At 50.9% G+C, this 23358-nt stretch overlaps 1 protein-coding gene across 2 annotated transcripts in view; it reads right to left on the reverse strand.

Moving 5' to 3' along the window:
- Positions 1-23358, reverse strand: part of LOC147725045 (casein kinase II subunit alpha-like) — a 212231-nt gene that overhangs the window by 51855 nt on the left and 137018 nt on the right. For both annotated transcript variants that reach the window (XM_086966512.1, XM_086966510.1), the window contains one exon: positions 15843-15902. In XM_086966512.1, coding sequence (XP_086822638.1) covers positions 15843-15902 — 60 coding nt within the window. The remainder of the gene's footprint in view (positions 1-15842; positions 15903-23358) is intronic.

Genomic DNA, 23358 nt, shown 5'->3' on the forward strand with positions numbered 1-23358 from the left:
TGCATTTTGCGTTCTGATGATTGGCAAACAGATCTATCTCTGGTTGCCCCCATTTTTGGAAGAATGGCTGTAGTATTTGGCCGTGCAGCTCCCATTCGTGCACTTGTTCTGACTGTCTGCTTAGGATGTCTGCTATTTGGTTTTGAACTCCTGGTAGGTGTTCCGCTAACAGGTAGATCTTTTGAGGAATGGCCCATCTCCATATGTCCTGTGCTAGTCTGGACAGCTGGAGAGAGTGTGTCCCCCCTGTTTTTGAATATAATACATTGCAGTCATGTTGTCTGTTCTGATCAGGACTGCTTTGCCTGTTATTTGCATTTGGAAGGCTTTTAGTGCTAGAAATATTGCTAATAGCTCTAGGTAGTTGATGTGCAGTTTCTTTTGCTGCACACTCCACTTCCCCTGTACTGTGTACCTGTCCATATGCGCTCCCCATCCGGAGAGCGATGCGTCCGCTGTTATTATTACTTGTGGAATTGGCTCTAGGAACGACCGTCCCTTGGAAATGTTTTCTGTGTTCCACCACTTCAGAGAGCGATACGTCCGGTCGTCCACCAACACCAGGTCTGTAATCTGCCCTTGAGCCTGATTCCACTGTGTCGCTAGACACTCTTGTAGTGGGCGCATTTGTAGTCTGGCATGTGGTATTAGCAGTATGCAGGAGGACATCATGCCTAATAGTTGCATAAACACTCGTGCTGGTAGTGAGTGTTGTGGTTGAAATCTTTGTATTAACCCGACCATTGTCTGTACTCTGATTGGGTTGGGGTATGCTATTGCCTTCTCTGTATCTACTGTAGCCCCCAGGTATTGCTGAATCTGGTTTGGTTGCAGGTGTGATTTTTTGTAGTTCACCGTGAACCCTAGGTGGTGCAGCAATTGAATTGTCTTCTGTGTGTTGTGAAGACATTCTTCCTTTGACTTGGCCTTTATTAGCCAATCGTCCAGGTATGGGAAGACATGTATTTGTTGTCTTCTTAGGTGTGCTGCCACCACAGCTAGGCATTTTGTGAAAACTCTCGGTGCTGTTGTGACACCGAATGGAAGGACTTTGAACTGATAGTGTTGTCCTTCTAACACAAACCTTAGGTATTTTCTGTGGGCTTTGTGAATTGGGATATGAAAGTAAGCGTCTTTTAGATCCAGTGTAGAAAGAAAGTCCCCTTTCTTCAGTAAAGGGAGTACTTGTTGGAGCGTGACCATGTGGAAGTGCTCCGAATTTATGTAAGCATTGAGAGGTCTGAGGTCTAATATTGGTCTTAGGGACCCGTCCTTTTTGGGGATCAGGAAGTATAGAGAGTATACTCCTGTGCCCTGTTGATCTTTTGGGACCTTCTCTATTGCATGCTTTTGTAGAAGTGCTAGCACTTCTTCTCTTAACAATGTCAGATGATCCTGACTCATTGGACGCTGTTTGGGGGGGATGTTTGGCGGGGTATCTGTGAGTTCTAGGCAATAACCATGTTGGATAATTTGTCTCACCCACTTGTCTGACGTGATGTTTTCCCAGACAGGTAGGAACTGTGATAGACGCCCCCCGACCGGTGTTATGTGGTCTGGGGGGAGTTCTATGAAGTCACTGTTTTGGTGTTGAGGCGTTGCGGTTATTATTATTTCCGCGGCCTCTTCCCTTATTGTTGTTACCTCTGTAACTGCCTCTTGAATTACCTCTGGGTGATGTAGGTGTGAAAGATGTGGATTGCTGATTTGTTCCTGTATTCTTTGAGCCCCCTCTATATGTGGATCTACGAAAGGAACCTCTGTGGGTTGGCTGTTGCAATGCTCCCATTGACTTAGCCGTTTCCGTATCTTTCTTCATTTTCTCTAATGTCTCGTCTGTGCTTGAACCAAACAATGTCTTCTGATCGAATGGTTTGTTCAGTAGGGCTGTTTGTACCTCTTGTTTGAATCCTGAGATTCTAAGCCATGCGTGCCTTCTTAGCATGACACTAGTGTTAATAGACCTTGCTGCAGTGTCTGCTGCGTCTAGTGCACACTTAATGGAAGTATTAGTTATTATTTTACCTTCCTGTATTAATTGGTCTGCCTTCTTCTGATGTTCCTTTGGGAGATGTGTAAGAAGTTTTTCTAACTCATCGTAATGTGCCCTGTCGTAACGTGCGAGTAGTGCTTGTGTATTGGCTATACGCCAGCTATTCGCTGCCTGTGATGCTACTCTTTTACCTGATGCATCTATTAACTTTGACTCCTTATCTGGTGGAGGAGCCTCTCCTGTAGATAACGAGTTTGCTCTCTTACGAGCGTTTGAGACCACCAGCGAGTCTAGCGGTACATGCCCTCTAATAAATATTGGGTCCTTTGGAGCCGCTTTGTATTTTTTATCAATTCTTGGGTTTAACACCCTGGCTCTCACTGGGTTTTCGAATATCTCATCTGTGCGAGTAAGAAGACCCTTCAACATAGGGAGAGTACCTGATGTTCTTTGTGCATTAGGTAGAGTCTCTAACAAGAAATCCTCTATTTGAGGTTCTGTATGTATATCTACTTTATGGTATTTCGCTGCCCTATTAATGAGCTGCACAAAACCTGTGTTATCATCAGGTGGTGAAGGCTTTGAGGGATATAGCTCTGGGTCGTTGTCTTCATCTGACCCTACATCATAATTTTCCCATGGATCCTCCTCATCTGGGATAGTTTTGTCATCCCCTTGAGGTTCTCCCTCCCCCAGATCACTGTCTACATCTGACTGAGGTGTAGCTGGTCTTGGTGTGGAAGGTGTAGGAATATTTGGCCTATTGTGAGGAATAGGAGAAGAGGGTGTTAGTCTAGGACGAGGAGAAGCAGGAGGAGTTATATTCGTCCCCATTGTTCTCTTTTTTGAGGGAAGAGGTTTATCTTCTGACTGTTCACTCTTTCTCTTCTTCGTGACCACTTTCCCAGTTTGTGGATCAATAAACAAGATCTTTTGTTTGGGATCTGTCTGTTGCTCCTGAATCGGTACCGAGGGTCCTGGTTCCGAGAGGTGCTTTTGTTTTCGATCGTCAGATCTTGTTGTTTTCGAAACCGAATGTTTGCTCGATTCCGACTTTCTTGGTATCGAGTGTCTCTTGGGCAATAAGTCATATTTATATTTCGACATGGAATGTTTCGATCCCGAGCTGTCCTTTGTATGTAGCCTCGGTGTCGAAGTCGATGTCGCCCTTTTCTCGGATCCGACATGGTGGGAGTCCGAGTGTTTCAGTTTCGGTTTCGTTGCCGGGCCCGAAGGCGGGGCGTCGGAAACTTTTTTCAGCGGTTTGACCGGGCCCGAGGGCGGGGTCGTTACCGCACGGGGTCTGTTTTTCGGTAAGGGGACGTCGTCACTCACGGTTTGTTGCTCGATGAGTTCTTCATCCTCAGACTGGTCCCCTTCCGACCCAGACTGGTCCTCTTCTTCCTCGATTTGTTCGTCTCCGAACAGCTCCGGGATCGCTTCCGCCTGCATTCTGGAAACCTCGTGTCTTCGAGCTCGACGATTTCTAATCGTTAGCTTGGAGGAGAATGCTGCGCAGGCTTTGCAGTCCCTGGATTCGTGTTCAGGCGATAGACAGAGGTTGCACACCTCGTGTAGGTCCTTGTGTGGGAACTTAGCACCACACGTTGGACATTTTTTGAATGGAGTCCTTTCCATGGACTCCGGGCTTGACTGCGTCGAGAAAGGCCTCCTGTTCTTCGACGTAGTTCCAAGTTTTTCTCTTCTATTTTGAATTTGTAACGCATCGGAATGGAAATGAACGCGTTCGAATAACAATACCGTCGAATTGGAAAGGGAATACGCGCCGAAAATCACTTTCTTGCGAAGTTGATCTGGAGCGTCTCGATCTTCATCCGAACCCGATGGCGGAAAAAAACAATCTAAGGATGGAGCCGATGCCCATGCGCACTACCAACTAAGGGAGGAGTCACCAAGAGACAAAAGACTCTCCAAGAGAAAAACAAAGTGCAATCATCCGAGCCCAACACCAGATGGCGATCTATTCATAATGTACCATCTGCAGCCCATATGCCTCGAACACATCTTTACGAGATTCCTTCTATCAATACCACGAGGCACTTCCACCTATGCCTCACACATAGAATTGGGAATCCCATTCATCGAAGATTTGATCAAAATCCAACCTCTTATGCTTTGGAGAAGAGTCTGGGTATCCGAGGAAAACAATCTGACAAAAAGCATCCTACGGGATATCATGGAGTTGGAATATGTCAAAAAAATACCCTGGCTCTCCTATATTAGACACTTCTTTTTTGATCTGGGGTTCCAGAAATACTACTACAACCCAGAACAAATAAAAGAAATTTCTAAAAAAGAACTAAAGCAAATGGCACTGAGCCACTTGGATTCCCTGAGACTAACAACGTTGGCCACAAAAAAATCTGTTACGCATGCAATCATCATACAGCAGTCTCCGAAAATTCAGCCATATCTCACACTAGAGATTTCCACCTATGAAAAGATGCTCCTAATAAGGTTCAGATTTAATCTATTCTTCAGACTGGTGACTTTTCCAGAAAAAAATAACTGGAGCACTCAGATGGCCTTGTGCCCTTGTGACGATCATTCCCAACAGTCCACCATCCATACAATACTTTTCTGCAAGTTCTATCATCCTCTCCGAAAGACATGGCTTATCCCCTTATTAAAAAAATGGGGCTATAGACAATGTCGCCCAGCGATGCTAGCACTCCAATTCTTGGACTCTGAATGCACTGTGTACCACGTATTAAACTTTTTAAAATGTATCATGAGACACAGAAATAATTTGTAACTGTAACTTACTATTCTTTGCTTTTCGTAATAAGTTGGCAAAAATGATCCTTTGATTTTAATATTCAATTGTAATCTTTTTTTTTTTTAAACTGAATATTTGTATAACTATGTTATCTTTTATGGCTTTTTCAACTGCAAAAACCGAATAAAGATTATTATTATTATTATTATTCATGCCTGAATAAACTTGCACTACCACTACATCCTCGTTTAAGAGACTCCTTGTGGGGATACATATACTGCGTATAGGAGGGATTCTTTCAGGATACTAGATATGTGCAATCTTAACTGTGTGTCTAACATTGGACCCTATGGAATCCCATTCGTGACGGAAATACAGCCGGATTTAAGGATCTTCACACAATGAGTGTAGCCCAGAAGAAGTCACTGTGAACAACCGTAAGCGCGATGAAAACCGTGTTGGCTGAGGCTGTTGTGAATACACCGAAGCGCTTGTTCCAGCAAAGACTCCGCCTTTTGTCACACTACTATTGATATAATTGACACACTGTCAGTGTGTGCAGGGGACTGTTCTGTTTTACCAGTAGATCCCCACACGTTGGGGAGCAGGGTGGCTCTACCTACCCTTGTGCACCGCAAACCTCACTCAGTACGAGTGTACTTACCTGCGTATGGCCAGGAGCACCAATGCCCTAAAGAACCACCTCCCAAGCGGTTTCACTGATCTGAGAGTCATTGATGCCAAACAGGCCACTTGTTTCCCAAGAGTCAGCCAACGTGCCAAAGAGGCAGCTTGCGCTCAGACATCCAACCAGGTGCACAGGGCGTCCACCATCACGCGCTGACCGCTGCACACGGCGCTCCTGAGGGTCAGAGGTGAAGGAGCACTGGAGAGGACTCGCCGCCACCATCAGGGCCTGGACTCCGGGGCCTTGGACAGTCCTGCGCACAGCGTGCTAATCTAGTGCCAACGCCTAAGACTATACGGATGGGTTCAAAAGGCGAGAGCCGAGGCTTCAAGGCGCATCGGATCAAAGCCTGATAAAATAATGAAAGGAGCATTGCTGGACAAGAGCCTTCAAGCAGCCATGCAGCAAAGACTCTCCGAGCAGCACAGAGCCCGGAGAGGGACGGATCCCAGGAATCAACCTCGCCACGCGAGGGATCTCAGAACGGACAGGATCCCGGCAGTGCCCTCCGGCTCCACGCAGCAGCAGCAGAGGAGGGGAGGGCGGCTCTGGAGCCAGGGACCATGCACGCCGACTGGACCGGGGCGAGGCGCACACCAGGGGCCCGAGGGGGGCACCCGGGGTCCGAGGGGGGGCACCAGGGGTGCGAGGGGGGCCCCAGGGGTGCGAGGGGGGCACCAGGGGTCCGAGGGGGGGCACCCGGGGCCCGAGGGGGGCACCAGGGGTCCGAGGGGGGCACCAGGGACATGAGAGGGGCACCAGGGACATGAGAGGGGGCACTAGGGGGGCAGAGGGCTTCTGATCAGAGGAGGGAGGAGGTAAAGTCCCCGAGTTTAGTTTATTTCCTGCGCAGCGCCGGCCCTACAGGGAGGGGGCGCAGACGCTACACCCGAGGCCTCAGCTTCACTACACCAGAGCCGGCGCGGACAGAGCGCCGAGGAAGAAAGGAGTGACGATGAAAGGCGAGGCCCTGGGGGCATCCCCGGTCCCCGCACAACAAGCCGAACTATCCAACCAGGAAGGGCAGACTTCGGCCACAGGAGGGTAGAACCACGCGCTTCGAAACCATCAAACACTGGCCTGGCAACCGCGGGCTGCTGCCCCGACGAGGACCTCGAGGCGCTACCAGGGCGCCGTGTCTCCAGGTAACTGAAACAAGGCCTTTCACGGCTGGCTCCTCCAGGAGGGCCAGGTACAGAGCTCCTGCACACCGCCAGCGCCGCTGGGAGGCGCTGCAGCCTTCGAGGAGCTACCAAGGCTTCTTGTCTCCAGGTAACTGAAACAAGGCCTGGCACGGCTCGCTCCTCAAGGCAGGTACAGAGCTCCTGCACACAGACAGCGCCGCTGGGAGGCGCTACAGCATTCGAGGACCTCGAGGCGCTACCAGGGCGCCGTGTCTCCAGGTAACTGAAACAAGGCCTGGCACGGCTCGCTCCTCCAGGCAGGTACAGAGCTCCTGCACACCGCCAGCGCCGCTGGGAGGCGCTACAGCCTTCGAGGACCTCGAGGCGCTACCAAGGTTCCAGGTAACTGAAACAAGGCCTGGCACGGCTCACTCCTCCAGGAGGGCTAGGGACAGAGCTCCTGCACACCGCCAGCGCCGCTGGGAGGCCCTACAGCCTTCGAGGACCTCGAGGCGCTACCAGGGCGCCGTGTCTCCAGGTAACTGAAACAAGGCCTGGCACGGCTCACTCCTCCAGGAGGGCTAGGGACAGAGCTCCTGCACACCGCCAGCGCCGCTGGGAGGCCCTACAGCCTTCGAGGACCTCGATGCGCTACCAGGGCGCCGTGTCTCCAAGTAACTGAAACAAGGCCTGGCACGGCTCACTTCTCCAGGAGGACCAGGTACAGAGCTACTGCACACCGCCAGCGCCGCTGGGAGGCGCTGCAGCCTTCGAGGAGCTTCGCAAAGGCTGCGGGGACAGGGCGTTACTACAACAGACCCTCCAACGGCGACAGCCCATTGTAGAGGAACGGTTCACTTGTGAATAGAGGGGAAAGCTGCGCGAAAAAATAGGGCAAATATTCGACAAAAAACACAGATCAGCCAATATTAACACGCGAAGAGGCGTCCTAAACAATATATAAATTAAGACATGTGAAAGCAAAGTTCACATGCGGGGAGGGGCAGGGCAGACCGCAGGTGCATTCCCGGATGAGGTGCGTTTCACGGTGGGTGTCATTGTGAGACGGAGGACTTTGAACCTCCTACCAGTTTGTGACCGAGGCGAGGAGCGGGAAGAGGTGGGGAGGGAGGCTCTCTCCTGGTGCGGGAATCTTTCGGTGCACTGAAGGTCACAGGTTGCAGTTCCAACCACATCTCAGCCTTTCATCCTCCCGAGGTCGATCCAAGTAGGACCACTGTTCGAGCGCTCGGAGGCAAGGAAGCGCCTGATGAACAGATCGCTAGGGGGTCATTACTAGGGCAGACACGGGAGCGAGGACAGGGAATGAGGGTGGAGTCACAACCGGGGACTGAGAGTGCACACAAGTGTGCAAACACGGAGAAATAACAGGGATCCGGACGCAGGGATCCGGACGCAGGAGCGGATCAGCAGACACAAGAGTGGGGCAGCATGTTGTGCTCAAGTGAGCCTGCTCCCAAGTGAATGTGCAGATGCATCTGAGTGTGCGTCCGCTAAAGTGGGATTTGGGGGCGTGGCTTGGAGCACCAAGATGGCGGTCGCACTCTATGAGGGCTTTGGACCCCTCAGTCATCCGCTCCCATGCTCGCGCCCTCTGATTCTGTGTGTACCCCTTAAAGCGGGGCATGGCTAGGAGCATCAAGATGGCGGTCGCACTCTAAGAGGGCTCTGGACCCCCCTCATCCACTCCCATCCTCCCGCCCTTTTATTCTGTGTGGCTAGGAGCATCAATATGGCGGTCACACTCTAAGAGGGCTCTGGACCCCCCCTCATCCGCTCCCGCCCTCAGGGACTCCTGCATCTCCCCACTGGACCCGCTGCTGCCTGTGGCTTTGTTCGGCCTGTGGCTGGGGCTCCGGCGACCTTGGGCCCCAGCAGGGCTGGCTCTAGGCTCATGGTGGCCCTGTGCAGGGAGCGTAGGTGGGGGCCCCGGAAGAGGGGGTCCGGATGGGGCGGAGCTCACTCCGCGCTCCACCGGGGCCCGCGCCTGGCTGTGTCAAACTGAAAGCGCTCGGGTTGGCCCGGCACTTCTGCCCCCGAGCTCTAGGGGCCCCCAGGAGTCGCTGGGACTTGGCGCCATATTTCAACTGTCTGCCGCTTAATAGTGCAGAAATACCCTTTCTCTCCACCTTTATTGGCACAGGCAGAGCAGGGGGCCTAAAGAAATCAATCACCACCAGTTTACATGGGAGGCCGCGCCCGCTGCCAGTACCACCGACTGAAGACAGACAGCGGCCTACGAGTCGATGGATGCGGCACTGGCAAATTGAATGCGGCGGGCCCCCTGCCCCTTGGAGAAAGTGTCAGTGATTCCGAAATGTAATACTTGGCAATGATTAGGCCTTCCGCTGGCTGGGACTCAAGCCATATACTGCCGCTTAATTTAATGCAAAAATGGTACCCCGACACCACCTTTATTATAGGCCCTGTAGGCACACAGGCGGAGAGGGGCCTAAAGGGGAAATCAGTGGCCGGTGCTGCCACTGGAGGACAGACAGCAGGCGGCCTACCTCGATGCGGCAAAACTCCCGGCTGCAGTGCAGTAAATTCGCCCCTCCGACCTCAAGCAATAACAGCTACACTCACGCCCGGCTACCTATCTTCATATGACTCGCTTGCTTGCCATGACGCGTCGCGATAGTCAGTCAGTGCCACAAACAGTGTGCAGAAATATTATTATCAATCATCTGAGAGAATGGATCTATTCTGCCCTTACTTGGCAGGTGCGTTCACACTTCTTCACTTTATTCTCAGTCTGAGCTCAGGGGCCGCTCAGCTTTTGTCCGACTCCGACGTCGACGACCACCAAATGGCTGGGCTGTGCAGAGAGAGTCATACACCACCAGTCCCACAAGTTAGTTACGCACGCGGGGAAGTCAAGCAGCAGGTTAGGTTGAGTCTGCGCGCTGCCGCAGATCACTCTATCCTGGCTTCCGGCATCCGTGCCAGCCAGCAGGGTGACAGTCATGATGATTTGAAACACCCCGGCACCCCTGCTGCCCAATCAGGAACAAGGCCGGTGCGGACTCGGAGGCAGAGGCCAGGGAAGTTAAAGGGAGGATTGACTCACTGTGTCAGGGCTTGGAACTGTGACTGTCGGACTCGGAACTTAGTATTGGAAGCCGGGGTCGGAGCCGGAGGCCGCCAAATCCTGCCAGGGGGCCGCCAGTGCCACAATGTATCATTGATCCTTCCGATAAGATCCTCGTCGTGGCGGCCCCAGGGGTTTGGCGGCCCTGTACAGGTGCACACTTTGCACATGCCCTGGCCCCAGTGCGGTGGCCACACACCATCGAGTGGTCCCCTTCCATTATGGTGGCACCCGGGGAGACAGGGCGCGTAGCCTCCTGGGGCAACGAGGCAGAGAGACCCTGCAGACCCATGATAGTGGGCTGCACCGCTTTGGGGCTCCCCTGGCTGCGGCCTCCTGACCCAGCACTGCGGTGCCTTGGACGGCCGGAGCCCGGCCTTGCTCGGTAGTGTCCTGGCACCAGAGGCATCCCCGTTGGACTCTTCAGTGGGCCTGGCCCCGTTGGCTGCACTTCCAGCACCTCCAGGTGAGCAGTGGAGGCCAGGGCCCGGACACGCAGGCCGTGGGCCCTCCAAGACGTGCAAGGCTCCTGACCGGTACATATGCGGCCCCGTCTAGACCCCCGCCCCTGGACCGCTTGACTTCCAACACCTACTCCCTGTGGCCTGTCCCAACCAGGGCAAGGGTGGCTTAGTGCTGTTTTCCCTCTGGTTGCCTGGGGCTCATGGCAGGCATCTTGGGGACACTGACTTACCTGGTTGCGAGGTGGGCCCCACCACTTTCATGAATGCCTCTGCCTTACAGAAAGGGCCAAAGAAGGGGCTTCTGCCATTGGAGAGGTCTTAGATGCATGTTGGCCTGCCCCTCAGCACAGAGGCGCCACAATACTAATTTGATCTTTGTTTGGCAGTCCTGGAGTGGCGATCTGCTCCTCGTGATGGCTGTGACCGCCTTGTGGTGCCCGCCTCCACTGACTGGGCCCCAACACCAAGAGCGTTTGCAGACCCCCTTCCCTGTTTGTGCCACACTATGGGCCTATTTGCTTCTTGTGCTTGGTCCTCCCGACTGCTCCCCTTCTGTGCCGGTGTTGGACAGGCCTCGTGAAAGGGCCGCTCCCCCCCGCATGACAGGGCCCGGACACCGGCCCTCCCTGTATCCCCAGAAAGAACCATCCCGGCAACCCGCCGAAGCAACCCGCAACCCGTCCCCAACGGGACGCCTGCTCCCGAACACCCCAGTATCGGCTGGCCCGGGCCTCCGTCAGCACCATTGCCCCGGCCAGCCGCCATCTTTGGACACTGCATCACAAGGCCGCGTGGCCTCGGCTCGACCCCAACCCTGGGCCTGGCCAGGCCCCGACATCGAGGCACCACCATCCACCCAGGAGGTGAAGAGACCACTTGGCAGGTCACTGGGAGAAAGGAGTGTCGATGGCTCTCCCCCGCCAGGTGTCGATCGCCCCCGGCCTCCCCGGGCGCTGGCTCCACCCCCCTGCTGGGTGTCTGGACTCCCTCACCCCGGACCTCCCGACCTCCAAGCGCGAGGGTCCGGACATCAAAGGAGACCAGACCTATTACTGGGCAGCTCCAGAGCCGGAAGGCAGTTGTATCCTGGAGTTGAGAGACACCTTGAAGAACTCGTCCTTGACGGACTGCTGGCGCTGCCGCAACCTTGCCTTGTGAACCATCTCTGAAGCCTGCTGGCGCTGCCGCGGCCCTCTGCAACGTGCACCTTCGCCTTGGCCTGCTGGCGCTGCCGCGGCCCATCCTTGTGAACCATCGCTCCGGCCTGCTGGCGCTGCCGCGGCCCCTCTGCACGTGAACCCTCATCCTAGCCTGCTGGTGCTGCCGCGGCCCTCCTTGTCGTAAAGCCTTCATCCTGGCCTGCTGGCGCTGCCGCGGCCCTCCTTGCCGAGAACTATCATCTTAGCCTGATGGCGATGCCGCGGCCCTCCTTGCCGAGAACTATCATCTTAGCCTGCTGGCGCTGCCGCGGCCCTCCTTGCCGAGAACTATCATCTTAGCCTGCTGGCGCTGCCGCGGCCCTCCTTGCCGAGAACTATCATCCTAGCCTGCTGGCGCTGCCGCGGCCCGACCTTGCAGACCCCTGAGCTCGAGGATTGTGAGCTCCTTCTGGCCGCCCCTGTACCGGACCGGTACCAAGACTGTCCTGCTACCCCTTACCCTACAGAGACTAGAATTGGGAGGATTCTCGTGTCCTGCCCCCACTGTATCGTTGATAACCTTGCCTCAAGAACCCTATATAAAGTGTGCAGATCTCATCCTTGTGTGGTGTCCATTTGTGGGGGGGTGGGGGGGGGGGGGGGGGAGTTACTTGTCTGTACGATCGCTGGAGACGGCCCTCACCGGAGGCCTCTCCCCCTGTACTCGGCCGACCCTCTGGGTCTCCGTCTAACAGCCGGGCTGCTGACTCTTCGTGTGCCAGCAGACCTGGTCGCAGGGCCTGGCTTGGTCCCACGTCATTGGACCCAGCGGCCTGACGAAAGCTCTGGGAGCACACATTTGAGAGCCGGGGCTAGCGGGCCTGACCTACCCTTCCTTCCTTTTCCCACTCTCTTCTGTATATACTGAATGTATCCAGTGTTTGCCGAAACGTTCGCGTCCACGAAACCAATGGACTTCCCTATAGCTGGGAGCATAGTTCCACCTGGTGTCACTTGGAACAGCCTGCAATCCCCTCCCCCGTCCTCCCTCAGTCCTGCAGGTCATCTCCGCCTGGCCTCCCACAGAACTTGCTAGTCCCCTGGCATGCAGACTGCCCTACTCTCCTTGGCCTGGAACAAGAGCACTGCTCCCTAGGGCTTGGCTCTCATGCCGACGCTGCATCGTGGCAAGCGGGCCGGATCCCCTGCTTAGGGAGTATCGCATGGCCACATCTTCCTACTGTCATGGCCAAGGACAAACGAGTGTGCCCAGCGACTTCTTAGACAAGCATGGACCAGTTTACCACCAGACCCAGGACCGGCCAGAATGGGGGCATCGGTGCCAAAAAAGCATCACAAGCGGACAGCGAGCTCGCTATGATCCTGCATGCCATCCCGTTCTCCCAGACTGCTGTAGAGACCAAGATCAGAGAGGTATGGGTGGACGTAGCCTTGCTTCGTCAAGACCTGCGCGAAGCCACAGCCAGAATCACAGAGGATGAATTCCGCGTATCCACAGTAGAAGACAATGTCACTACTCTAAAATCGCAGGTCACTGGCCTTCTCATGCGCACAGCAGAGCTGCATCGTCGCGCTGAAGACGCAGAGTACTGATCCGGGCACAATAACGTATGGGTGATTGGAGTGCCAATGGGCAGTGAACCGCAGCAAGTCACCAAATATTTTGAAACTTGGAACAAATCCTGGATGCCCATGGATCACCTGCCCCCCTGGTTCACAATAGAGAGGGTACACAAGGCATGGACTTTTAAACCGCCCCCTGTAGCGCCTACCAGGCTGATGATCGCAAGGATACTTAACTTCAGGGACAGAGATGCAATTTTGAGAGAGCCCAGCTTTCACCCTGACCTCCGCTGCAGTGACGCCAAGGTTCTCTTTCCCGATTACACGAGGGGGGTTCAGCAGCAATGCTGTTCTTACCTGGCAGTCAAAGAGAGGCTTCCGGCACTCAAATTCCCAGCCAAACTCATAGTGGTCCATGTGAAAAAGTCCCATATCTTTAACACTACTGAATCGGCTTGGACATGGCTCACGGAGAGTCGCCCACTCCTCGGGCCAGATAAGTCCTCCTCGTGGGGAGCTGGACTCTCCGAACCACTTGGACAGCACCAGTGCCTAAACTAAGTCAATACTGTACTTGCTCACGAAAGAGGTGCAACACCAAACGCTCCAAATCTTCTACGGTGTAACCCAAGACGTGAGATTAATCCCTCTCTACGACATACTCCATCAAGGCCTCTGACAGACATGCAATGCACCATGGGACCTTCCGGCAGCAACCTCCCCTCCCCCACCCGAACTGCCTGCGGACACTGATTTATCACAGAGCCCTGCACTATGATTACCTAATCACTCTTGGTTTCAGGACTCCGAGACGTTCATGCTGTGATTTGATTACTGTGTTCTCCTGATGGCCATCATTTATCCTGTACCAAGGATGGGCTCAACACTCCACTCCCATATTCAAGCTGTTTTGCATTTCAGTTTTCTTTCTAAGGGCAACAGATGCTTCTGGGGTGGATGTATGTGGTGGGGGAGGGGGGGGGGGGGGAGAAGTTTGCTGGGGGTGGGGATTCAGTAATATGCTCTTTTCATTGAAAGTTTTGATTTGTTTGCATACTTGTTTGTTTTGCATTGGACTCAGGCACACAACAATCCTAGGTTTCAAGCAGCATGACATGTTACTATGGACCCTTGATACACACCGTGGGCAGGTGCTTGGGCTGCCGTATGCGGCGGAGTGCGACACTCTCGCCCGCCCATCCCACACACAAGACCTTTTCCCCAGATGTGGCATCCCTGAAAGTTCTGTCCTGAACATTAATGGACGCCTAGATTGCGTGAAAAGCACTGCAGTCCTAGGTTTCGCACATCAACACCTTGCTAAGGTCCTGGTTAAGATCTTCACAACGCTTCTGGCCACCCTTCTGAAGCATGTCCTGCATTCCATCATGCACCGCAGTACGAGGCATTGCCTTCGGCACCTCCACGTGGCCCTGGCACACCGTCATCTGCTTCCATCCAGCCTAGTCTTGTTACTATTCAATTTTGAAAAGACTGTGGATACTGTGGAGAGGGGATATTTGGGACATGTGCTGAACTGGGCTGGGATTGGACCTCGCTTCAGTGGGCTTGTTCTAGCATTGTATTCTAACCCCACAGCAGGGATTGATTCAGATTAAAATGGGGTCTCCAAAACCTACCGCACCCTGATCATAAATGCTCCGGATACCCTGAATCACCTTAGGGCCCGTTGGGAGGGCTGGCTGGGTCCCTTTGAGGATGATGATGATGATTGCTGGGAATCAATGATAGCACCTAGGACTTTACCCTGGCTAGGTTACACCCTGGGGAGGAGGGCTGTGGCGGGAAAAGTCTCCTTTCTGAACCCACCTGCCCCGGCAGCGCTCCTGCCGGCTTTTACCACATGGTGTGGTCGTCGTATTCCAAGATTCAGAAGTTTTGGACTGCAGTGGTGAGGGAAATGGCTGGTGTCCTGGGTTGGGAAGTCACCCTTTCACCCTTAGTGCTCTTGCTGGGGATGCTGGAGGGCTCCGGGGGGGGGTCGAGGGCAGATCAAACATTCCTGACTACAGCCCTGATAGTAGCCAAGTGGAACATCACTACTTGCTGGAAGAACTCTACACCTCTCACCCTCTCGCAATGGAGACGAGAGTGGACAGTTGTGCACAACAAGAGCAACCGGTCTACGAGGCCCGGGGATGCTCAAACATGTTTGAGTATGGGGGGTCTAGGACAATTTGCGTAGAGCCTCGCCTTTTGATACGTGCTTTGTTGTGTTGCCCGTGACTCATAATAGTCTACTACCCTTCTGGCCTGGACGGTGTTTAACTACTGGAACACTTTTTACTGTAATAATTGTGTGCCATGTTGTACCTCTTGTGCAGGAGGGAGTACTCAGCAACTCACTCTGGCGGTGATGGTGGCCTCTCATAGAAGCCCGTCTTTCCCATCAAAGAATCCAAGGTAACCACAGACAGGCATCCAAGAAGCCTCCAACAGCACACCACACAATGGAGGTGCTGAATGTCATAAAGGCAGCCAAGCTCCAGCCACCAGCAGTGCACACAATAAAGGTACTGACCAGCCACCGGGCAACCATTCTCCAGCCTTAATGTGGTAGGAGGGTGTTTCTACTTCAAGTCTCAGAATCAAAAGAGCTTTAAAAACCAAATAAAAAAAAAAACATACTAGTAAATGAGCAGGAGAGGAGTACTTATACACGCGTGTGGTAATAACGTGTAAATGTTAAAGAGTTTGCAGAGTTTGCAGGTGTTTATGGCTGCTTGTGATGGACTGTAGGAGTGCCTGTGAAAGAGAACAAGTGTGTGTGTGTGCACGCGCCTGCGGTGTGGATGCCTAGAACACATGCCCATGGTCCGCTACGAACCACCTGCATCTCTCAGGAGCAGGGCTAGACTAACTTTCAAAGACAGAGACAAACTAAAGGGCAGCAGCTGAAAAGAAAGCAGGACACCTCCAGGGAACGGCCCTGTTCACTGTCTCATAGACGAGGCCAATGCAAGCGGACCGCACTCACCTTCAAAATCTCGTACATGTAGAAGCGAATGTCGAAGTCTGATAACGTCTGGTACAATTGCTGCAAAACAAGATTGAAAGTAGGCGTTAGCACCCAGAATACCACCACTCACCACAGTCCTCTACACCCCACCAGGCTCCCCGCTGCTCCTCCTCCGTCAGACTTCTGTCGCTACCCCTCTTCCACTCGACCCACTGAGAGTGCCAGTGCCTAGGTACCTACCACACTGAGCACTAGTGACACAGGGCTCATTGAGAATCCTTGTACCCCATCCCTGCCCTCTGCCCATTATAAGGATAGGATGGCATGTGGCAGAGAGTGGCACAGGGGGTGAGTGCGACCCACTCCCAAACAGCCTCAATCATACAATGGGGAGGGGCGAGGCCTGGACGGGGCACCGGGAGGAATGACAGTTCTTAGAAAGTCGGGAAAGTATAAAATAGTCTTCAACCAGACCAATGCCCCATCATGACTGTACAGGTTAACATTCGTTGAAAGTACCTCCATGTAACTGGCAGTAGGAAGCTCGTCGAGTGCACCCTGCCCAGGACAGACCAGAAGTCAAAATGGCCAGGAGAAACGTTCCCACAGGACAACAGGACTGTCCGAGTAACACTAATACCAAAAGATGCCGCATCGACCTCTTGCATGGTCTTCGACAACACAAAGGTCTGGGTTAGACCAGCCAATCTCAACTCCTACAGACGTGATCCTATCAGGCTGAGTGCAGTCACAATGGCACAGAGTACAATGGACCCGAAGATTTAGCCTGACCACACACAAAAAGCATTTCTGCAAAACTTTGGATCATAAATTAAATGCAATTGCTTTTGAAATGGAGACGGCAAGGGCTACAGTCATTGAGCAGGATTCATTACTTCTATGTTGCATCCATTAGACATGTATTTATTTGAGATGTAGTAGAGCAACTTCTGTGAGCTGGGAAAACCAAAAGGCAAATGGTTCAAACATAAGTTGGTTGCTCTGTCGCGCAAGACACTCCAGTAAAAAAAAAAAAAAAAGTATTTGTAAGGCAAAGGTGGTGACCATGGAGGAAGGTTTCCCAGATAAGTGGCCTTATGAAGATGAGTCACTCAAAGGCAGGTAACGCTTCAAACTCCACCCAATGTCATGATTTAATGAGGATTTTAATTTACGGCCAGGCAGGAAATGGAAGAATCCATGTCAGGGTCAGAGCTGAATCTATCTGGAAGAATAGGTTGAGGAGAAGCCAAAGGCAGTTGAGGAGCAACATCTGGATTCCACTGCAGTAACGAAAGACCTCGGAAAGCAGGTGGAGTACAATCCTTTCACAGAGGAGAAAGCCAGGAATCGGACACAACTGCAACTTGAACCCTGTCAAACTCAGAGGCCATAAAACCGAGTTGCTTCTCTTATGCCCAGAGTTTAGAAGCAGCTCAAGATTAAGTATCTGGAAGAGGCGCCGGAGAACAAGTGATGGAAAGAGGAACCATGATCGAGATGTACTGATAAATCCTAAAGACAACTGGTCTCGGAACTGTTGTGTATGTAAGTTACTTCCAAACCCGAAGGAGAAGGTTTGGTGAGGCGTGAAAAGGAAGTGGCAATGATAAACCGGGCACAACCTAAGGTTCTTCTAGGTGGAGCCGAGATCCCCATGGGATGGTAAACCGGTTCATAACCCTCTGAGGATCCGGTTAAAGCACTGACCTGTCTCTGCTTTTATTGTAGTCTATTAATCAGTAACCTTGCAATCTACCTTGCTATAAGCGCAGACTGTGAAAAAGGCGAGTGGCGGGCCATGCGGATGAGCTCCATACGATCAGATGAAGCGTCCCCATCCTTATGGCAGACTTCAAACCCGCCGTCCAGCTACCAGTCACGGATGGTGCAGCCTCTTTGCGAGCTTTGAGTTGAGGTGCCTTACGACTTGGATGGCCAAGAGGCGGTCAGCAAAAGGTTAGAGCGAGTTCCTGAGACATGACCGGTCAGCAGGAAGGGAGAAAGGATGGGCAGCAGGGTGATGCGAACGGATATAGCATAGAACAAGAGGACAGGTAGACCTAGTCCTTGGCTGGGCTGGGTTGGGGCGGGTGTCAGTCTCGCCTGTGGGGGCCGGGCTTAGCAGGGGGGATTGCCAGTACAACCTGAGAAAGAAACAAGCAGAGACCGCCGCTCTGTAAATAGGATGGGGTGGATACAGCAGGAAAACACCAGAGCCTCACACCTTGGAAGGTCTCCACTTCCCTAAGTTCACCCACCATTGGATCCTCCTGCATCTTTGTTGTTTTCTACCTCCCTCTGTGCATTTCCTCTCTTTAGGACCTTTTGGCACGGATTATTCCCAAAGATATCCCTGGTATTCCCATCTAGCAGTTCACACTGCTGTCTTCTATGCTCCTTAACCTGGAGATGGTCTACTGGTGTTTCAGTTTTGTCATCTGTCCATTGTGACGGATTCGTACTTTTATACAGAATGCTGCTACCCAAAATTGGGTGTCCTGGCACTAAACAGTAAAGAAAGAAATGAACACAACCGAATAAGTACAATTAGAGTGAAAAATAAGTATGCTTTAAGATATTTACTGAACACCAGATTTCTGGAAGAAGCCGAAAGCGAAAAGGAAAGTGCGTTTCATAGCACGCAGTTCAGTAATTGAAATTAGCAACCCCCTCCTTAGGATAGAATTCATTTGGAGGCTATTTAGAGGTTTAGCTTAAGACGATCTCACTGAGCTCACAGGACTATAACTGATTAACATGCCAGCAATGTACTTCAGAATTTAGTCAATTAAGGCTTTTAGCCAGAAACAGATTGTTTTAAAGATGCAGTGAAGGGCCTTGAGGAGGTGCAAACTTCTTGAGACCTAACTTTAGGAGGGGCAGCCACAGTTTGAATTAGATGTAACTTAACTTTTTGCTTTTCAGGAGGCCCTGAAAATATTAAATTACAGTAGTCAAACTTCGATAGAACTGCAGCTTGAATTATGGTTTTCAAGCATTCTTTACGTGGAATAGGCAGGGCTTTCCTGAGGACTTCAGAAATGAACATTCAAGAGAAGGCCACATTCCACTGTGTTCCTGGAAAGACAGTTTGGTGTCAAATAGGACCCCAGGAATATGCAACAAACCCCCTGCCGAGGTCACCACCAGTTCAAGTTACATATCGAGACATCACCAAAAACCAGAACTATGATGACAGCGTAATTGAGGGCTCAAAACTTGGACATCATCCACTCTGCAATTTTAATTGTGAATTCCCTGAATCTTATTTTTAGTGTGGAGGAACCCTCTTGAACTATAATACTTAGATTATCATCATCAGCATAATCAAAACATAGGCAGCCAAGCCATTGTATAATAGCTGCCAATGGGGTCAAACAATAAAAAAATAAAAACAGTAGGGCTCAAAAGCGAGCCCTGAGATACCCCACAAGGAGAACTTATCCGAGTTGCTTTCCAAGGAGAAATCTCTATAGCTTGTGTTCGGTTTGACTAGAAGGAATGGATCCGTTTTGGCCACCTATTCCCCCAGTCTCCAACTTATGAATTAACGTCTTCTGTGAGACCACGTCGAAAGCTGCAGATAGATCCAGTAGATTTAATATTGCCGGCTTAAAAGAGTCAGATTAAGATTTCCTTTAGCACAGAAATCAGCGCCCTTGTCTAAAACCAGATTTGTGGCTATTGTACACATAAGAATTTGATGTGCTTCCAAATTCTTAACCAGCAGGGAGCATGGGAGTGGCAGTATTTAGGGCCTGCCTTCGGTGTTTTCAAAAAGGGCAGAACACCCGCCTGCCCCTGGTTTGAGTGAGGCATGAATCAATCTTGATTAAACTGGAATAGCGAGGGGTCTAAGGGATTTTGTTGGGAATTAATCTGCGGGAGAGCCCGACTTGATGGATAAAATCTTTTCCTAAACTAAATTGTCATCAAGTAACAAACTCAAGAAGGGATGGACTAATCCACATGGTGGATTTGGTGTTTAAGGGAACTAAAAAGGCGCTGTGATTAAACGTCTGTCATAATTTACAGATGTTGCCTGCAAATAGATTACATAAGTCATTGCGTGGCTGCGGTGTTGTATGCGCGTGGTTTAGCAGCAGTCTGCGTGGATGAGACTATTTAGGGTGGAAAGGCTTCCTTAGGCCTGCTGTCTTCATCTGAAGCCCATAATGAGAAGTTTTAACCATTCTGACCAGCGTTTTTATAGTCCATTAAACATTTGGTGTAGATGGCTCTGTCTTGCGGGGCAAAGTTCACTTTGTCTATGCATAAGCCTCCTGCATTTACTTTTCCTTTCTTCTCAGGCCCCTCAATAACCATGAAGTGTGGAGTAAAGCCTGGAGGAGACATCAGTGTTGTGACCCTTGAGAGAGGCACTGATATCTTGAGGTGGAAACAAGAATGCCCCCCGCAGAGGCTGAGAGCTGGTAAAAAGTTTATTCCAGGCTCTGCTTCACCACAAAATGGTCTTTCCAGATTAGGGTGCTAGCTAAGCAGTTTTTAACTAGGTGGGGTTCCAGAAAGTAAGGTCTAAAGTATGGCCTTTAACATGCATGACCCTTGACACGGGTAACACCCAAAACGTGTTGAGGCAGGTTACGTTCTATACATCGATTCACAAAGGTTGTGCAACATATAATGCAAACAATCAGTGAATGCTTTTCGTACCATGTACTTCATTATACCTTACCCTCCACAGAATCCCTGCCGCTATTCCATTGATTATGCGTTAATGACTAACTTCACGAGTCCAGCAGATGAGATGCCACAGCAGTGTGTTGTCGACCTGTCTCTCTCCAATGGCCTTTATACCCGAGCTCCCTTACCTGCCCTCCCAGAGAAGAGATTGGCGAAATATCAACAGAACCCACCTCGAGTTAACCCAGTTGGCACAGTACCGACAGATGGACAATGCTGCTGGGCTCTCGTTCATAGTTGTTTTACAAGACAGTCTTTTTTGGGAAACTTTCTCTGTCCCTCCATGTAAGTGCACACATTTACAACCATGTAGGAGTGTGGAAGAGCAGAATGACAGGAGGGGATACATTAAACTAGACAATTTCTCAGCCTAAAAACACAATTGTGTCCAACCAACAGCCTTTGCTGGCTGCATAGAGTTTAAGAGAACCTGGCAGTGGGACCATCGACTGTGTTAGACAAGTGTTACTGGTTGCTGTTCCCAGGTAGATAATATTCAGCCTCTGAAGCCTTCAATGACCTGGACTTTTAAAATATTCAAGGTCCACAGCAGTCAGCCTTTAGGCTCCTTGCTATAAGAGGGCTAGGAGGGATTTGGAAGGATTTCACTCTTGGAGAAATCACCAACTAGATAGGACATTTGTATGGCACCTCTATGACGAATGTCTCCATGTACAACACACCCAGGAAGCTGCCTGCAAAGGAGTGAGGAAAAGTAGAAGAGCTTGGTCTCCATGCGATGACAGAGGTTACGGTGGGAAGCTTCAAGGCACTAACCGGGATAACGCACTCCAAGGTTGGGCACCAGAGCAGGAAATCAACAAGTTCTACGTGTAATCGGAGTAAAGCTACAAGGTCTCACCCAGAGCTTCAAAGAACTAGTTTGAAGAACGGACAACTTTATTTGTGAGACAGCTTGGTCGATAGGGATACAACATTAATGGATTATGCACAGACTTACTAATATAGGACAGTATTTATTTGATTAGTCAGTGCAAGTTATGTCAGTTGTTGAATGAGTGATCCTGAATCACGCGTTGAGCAGGTAAAAATCTCTTATGACACTTGTATCTTTTTATGATCCCTGCTGATCAGCTATTTGAATAATCTAGCCTTGAGTTAGCCAATGAACAGAGACGAGTCTAGGGTTGCTAGGTGTCAAATGAATGACATCCTGTGAACGGAGCAGACCAGAGTAGAATAGAGCAATTCGTATTTTTATACTCAAAGGCTATGTGTGAGTTCATGATCAGATCTTTACTAAAGAAGTACACCCACATCTGCTGCTGAACAAAAACTTGGACATCCATTACTTTGAGGCTAAATGTCCAGCCACCCCTTATTTGCACCTTGTAGTCAGGCACAGTTATTACAGAGTTCCGCAGGTCCATCCACTTTAAGAAATATTTATATTATCTTGTGTAAGAAACAACCCCGTATGCTACGAGAGTAAGAGCTGCAAACACCTTGCGCTGGGAACAGGAAAAGGGGGTTTGCAAGCACCCATTACTGAAGCAGAAGATATGGAGCGGCTAAGAATAGCTGCTTTAAAAAAGAGAAGTTCACAAATATTTACGGTGGCCATGTCTGCAGTGGATCTTTTGCCTCATGGGCGTCACGCTCCATCCCACAAAAACAAGCCAGTAATACTAATAGTTGTATCTGAGCATCCGACCGAAGTTAAAGTTGCTGTGAATGTGGGGGCATGGGACGCAGCCATCTTACGCAGTTCTAATGACACAACAGCTGTAGATATTGATGCTTGAGTAAAGAGCAGAATTAATTTCTACAAGGAGGAGGAGCAGCCATTAATGTCACAGTTAGTATACATTTCAGCAATGTTAACTCTAGCCTTGCACCAGTCAAGAGAATGGTGTAGGCACAAATCAATCCCAAATCAACCCCCTACCTCCATGACCCATTGGTTACACCCATCAATCAGCCATGATTCGGATGAGTCCCCAAGTAATACCATGTTCAAACCCGGGAAAGATTAGAAACTAGATGAAGAATTTGAAGAATTCTGATCTCTGCTTGGGTTGATTGGACTTTACGAGAATGCGAAGGTAATTGCACTGGGAATCGAGTCAAGCCAAGCAGTGGAAACCGTAACCAAAACAAGCAGGCCCTACTCCCATGGCAGCAGCATAGAAAGGTGATCACGTCGTGTGTAGCCTTCATGTGTCCCCAGAGAGCCAAGGGACATAAGTAGACATACTCCAGGAACAGGATCAACAACAAAGGGAGGCTGCCAGCAATAGGAACCAAGAAGAGAGTAAAGAGGATAGTGATGGGTGTAGAAAGAGGGTAAAATAAGGAGAATCGAGAAATAGTGCAAACAAAGGAAGACACCAAGGCAAGGTGGAAGAGAAGCACTGCCTGAATCAAAACAACAACCAAAGAGAAAGTAAGAGGCACGAATGGAAAGGGGACAATGGAGAGTGAGAGCAAAGCAAACGGAGGACACATAGGGCAAGCAACATAAATAGCCTAAGAAAAGGAGTGAGCAGAAAGGGAATGTGCGCAAGGCACAATGGGAGAAGAGCAGAGAAACAATTGAAAAGGAAAGAGTAATAGTGTGATGTTTTAAGTGTGAAGAGGAGAAAACATACAGAACAAAGGCTGCATGAAGAGGGCATGGACTTACACAGAGATACAAACATGAAGGAAAGGAAGAGGGACAAACAGGAGGGCCTGGGAACACTTCAATGACCCTCACAAATGACTATTTAATCACTGCAACCATGCACCTCTACAAGCACACACTCAAGTTCCATGTCTGTTTTATCATCTGTCTTTAGCACCAGCATGCTTATTTAGCCACAAG

Source organism: Lissotriton vulgaris, chromosome 4_1, assembly GCF_964263255.1.
Source record: "Lissotriton vulgaris chromosome 4_1, aLisVul1.2, whole genome shotgun sequence".
Lineage (NCBI taxonomy): Eukaryota > Metazoa > Chordata > Amphibia > Caudata > Salamandridae > Lissotriton > Lissotriton vulgaris.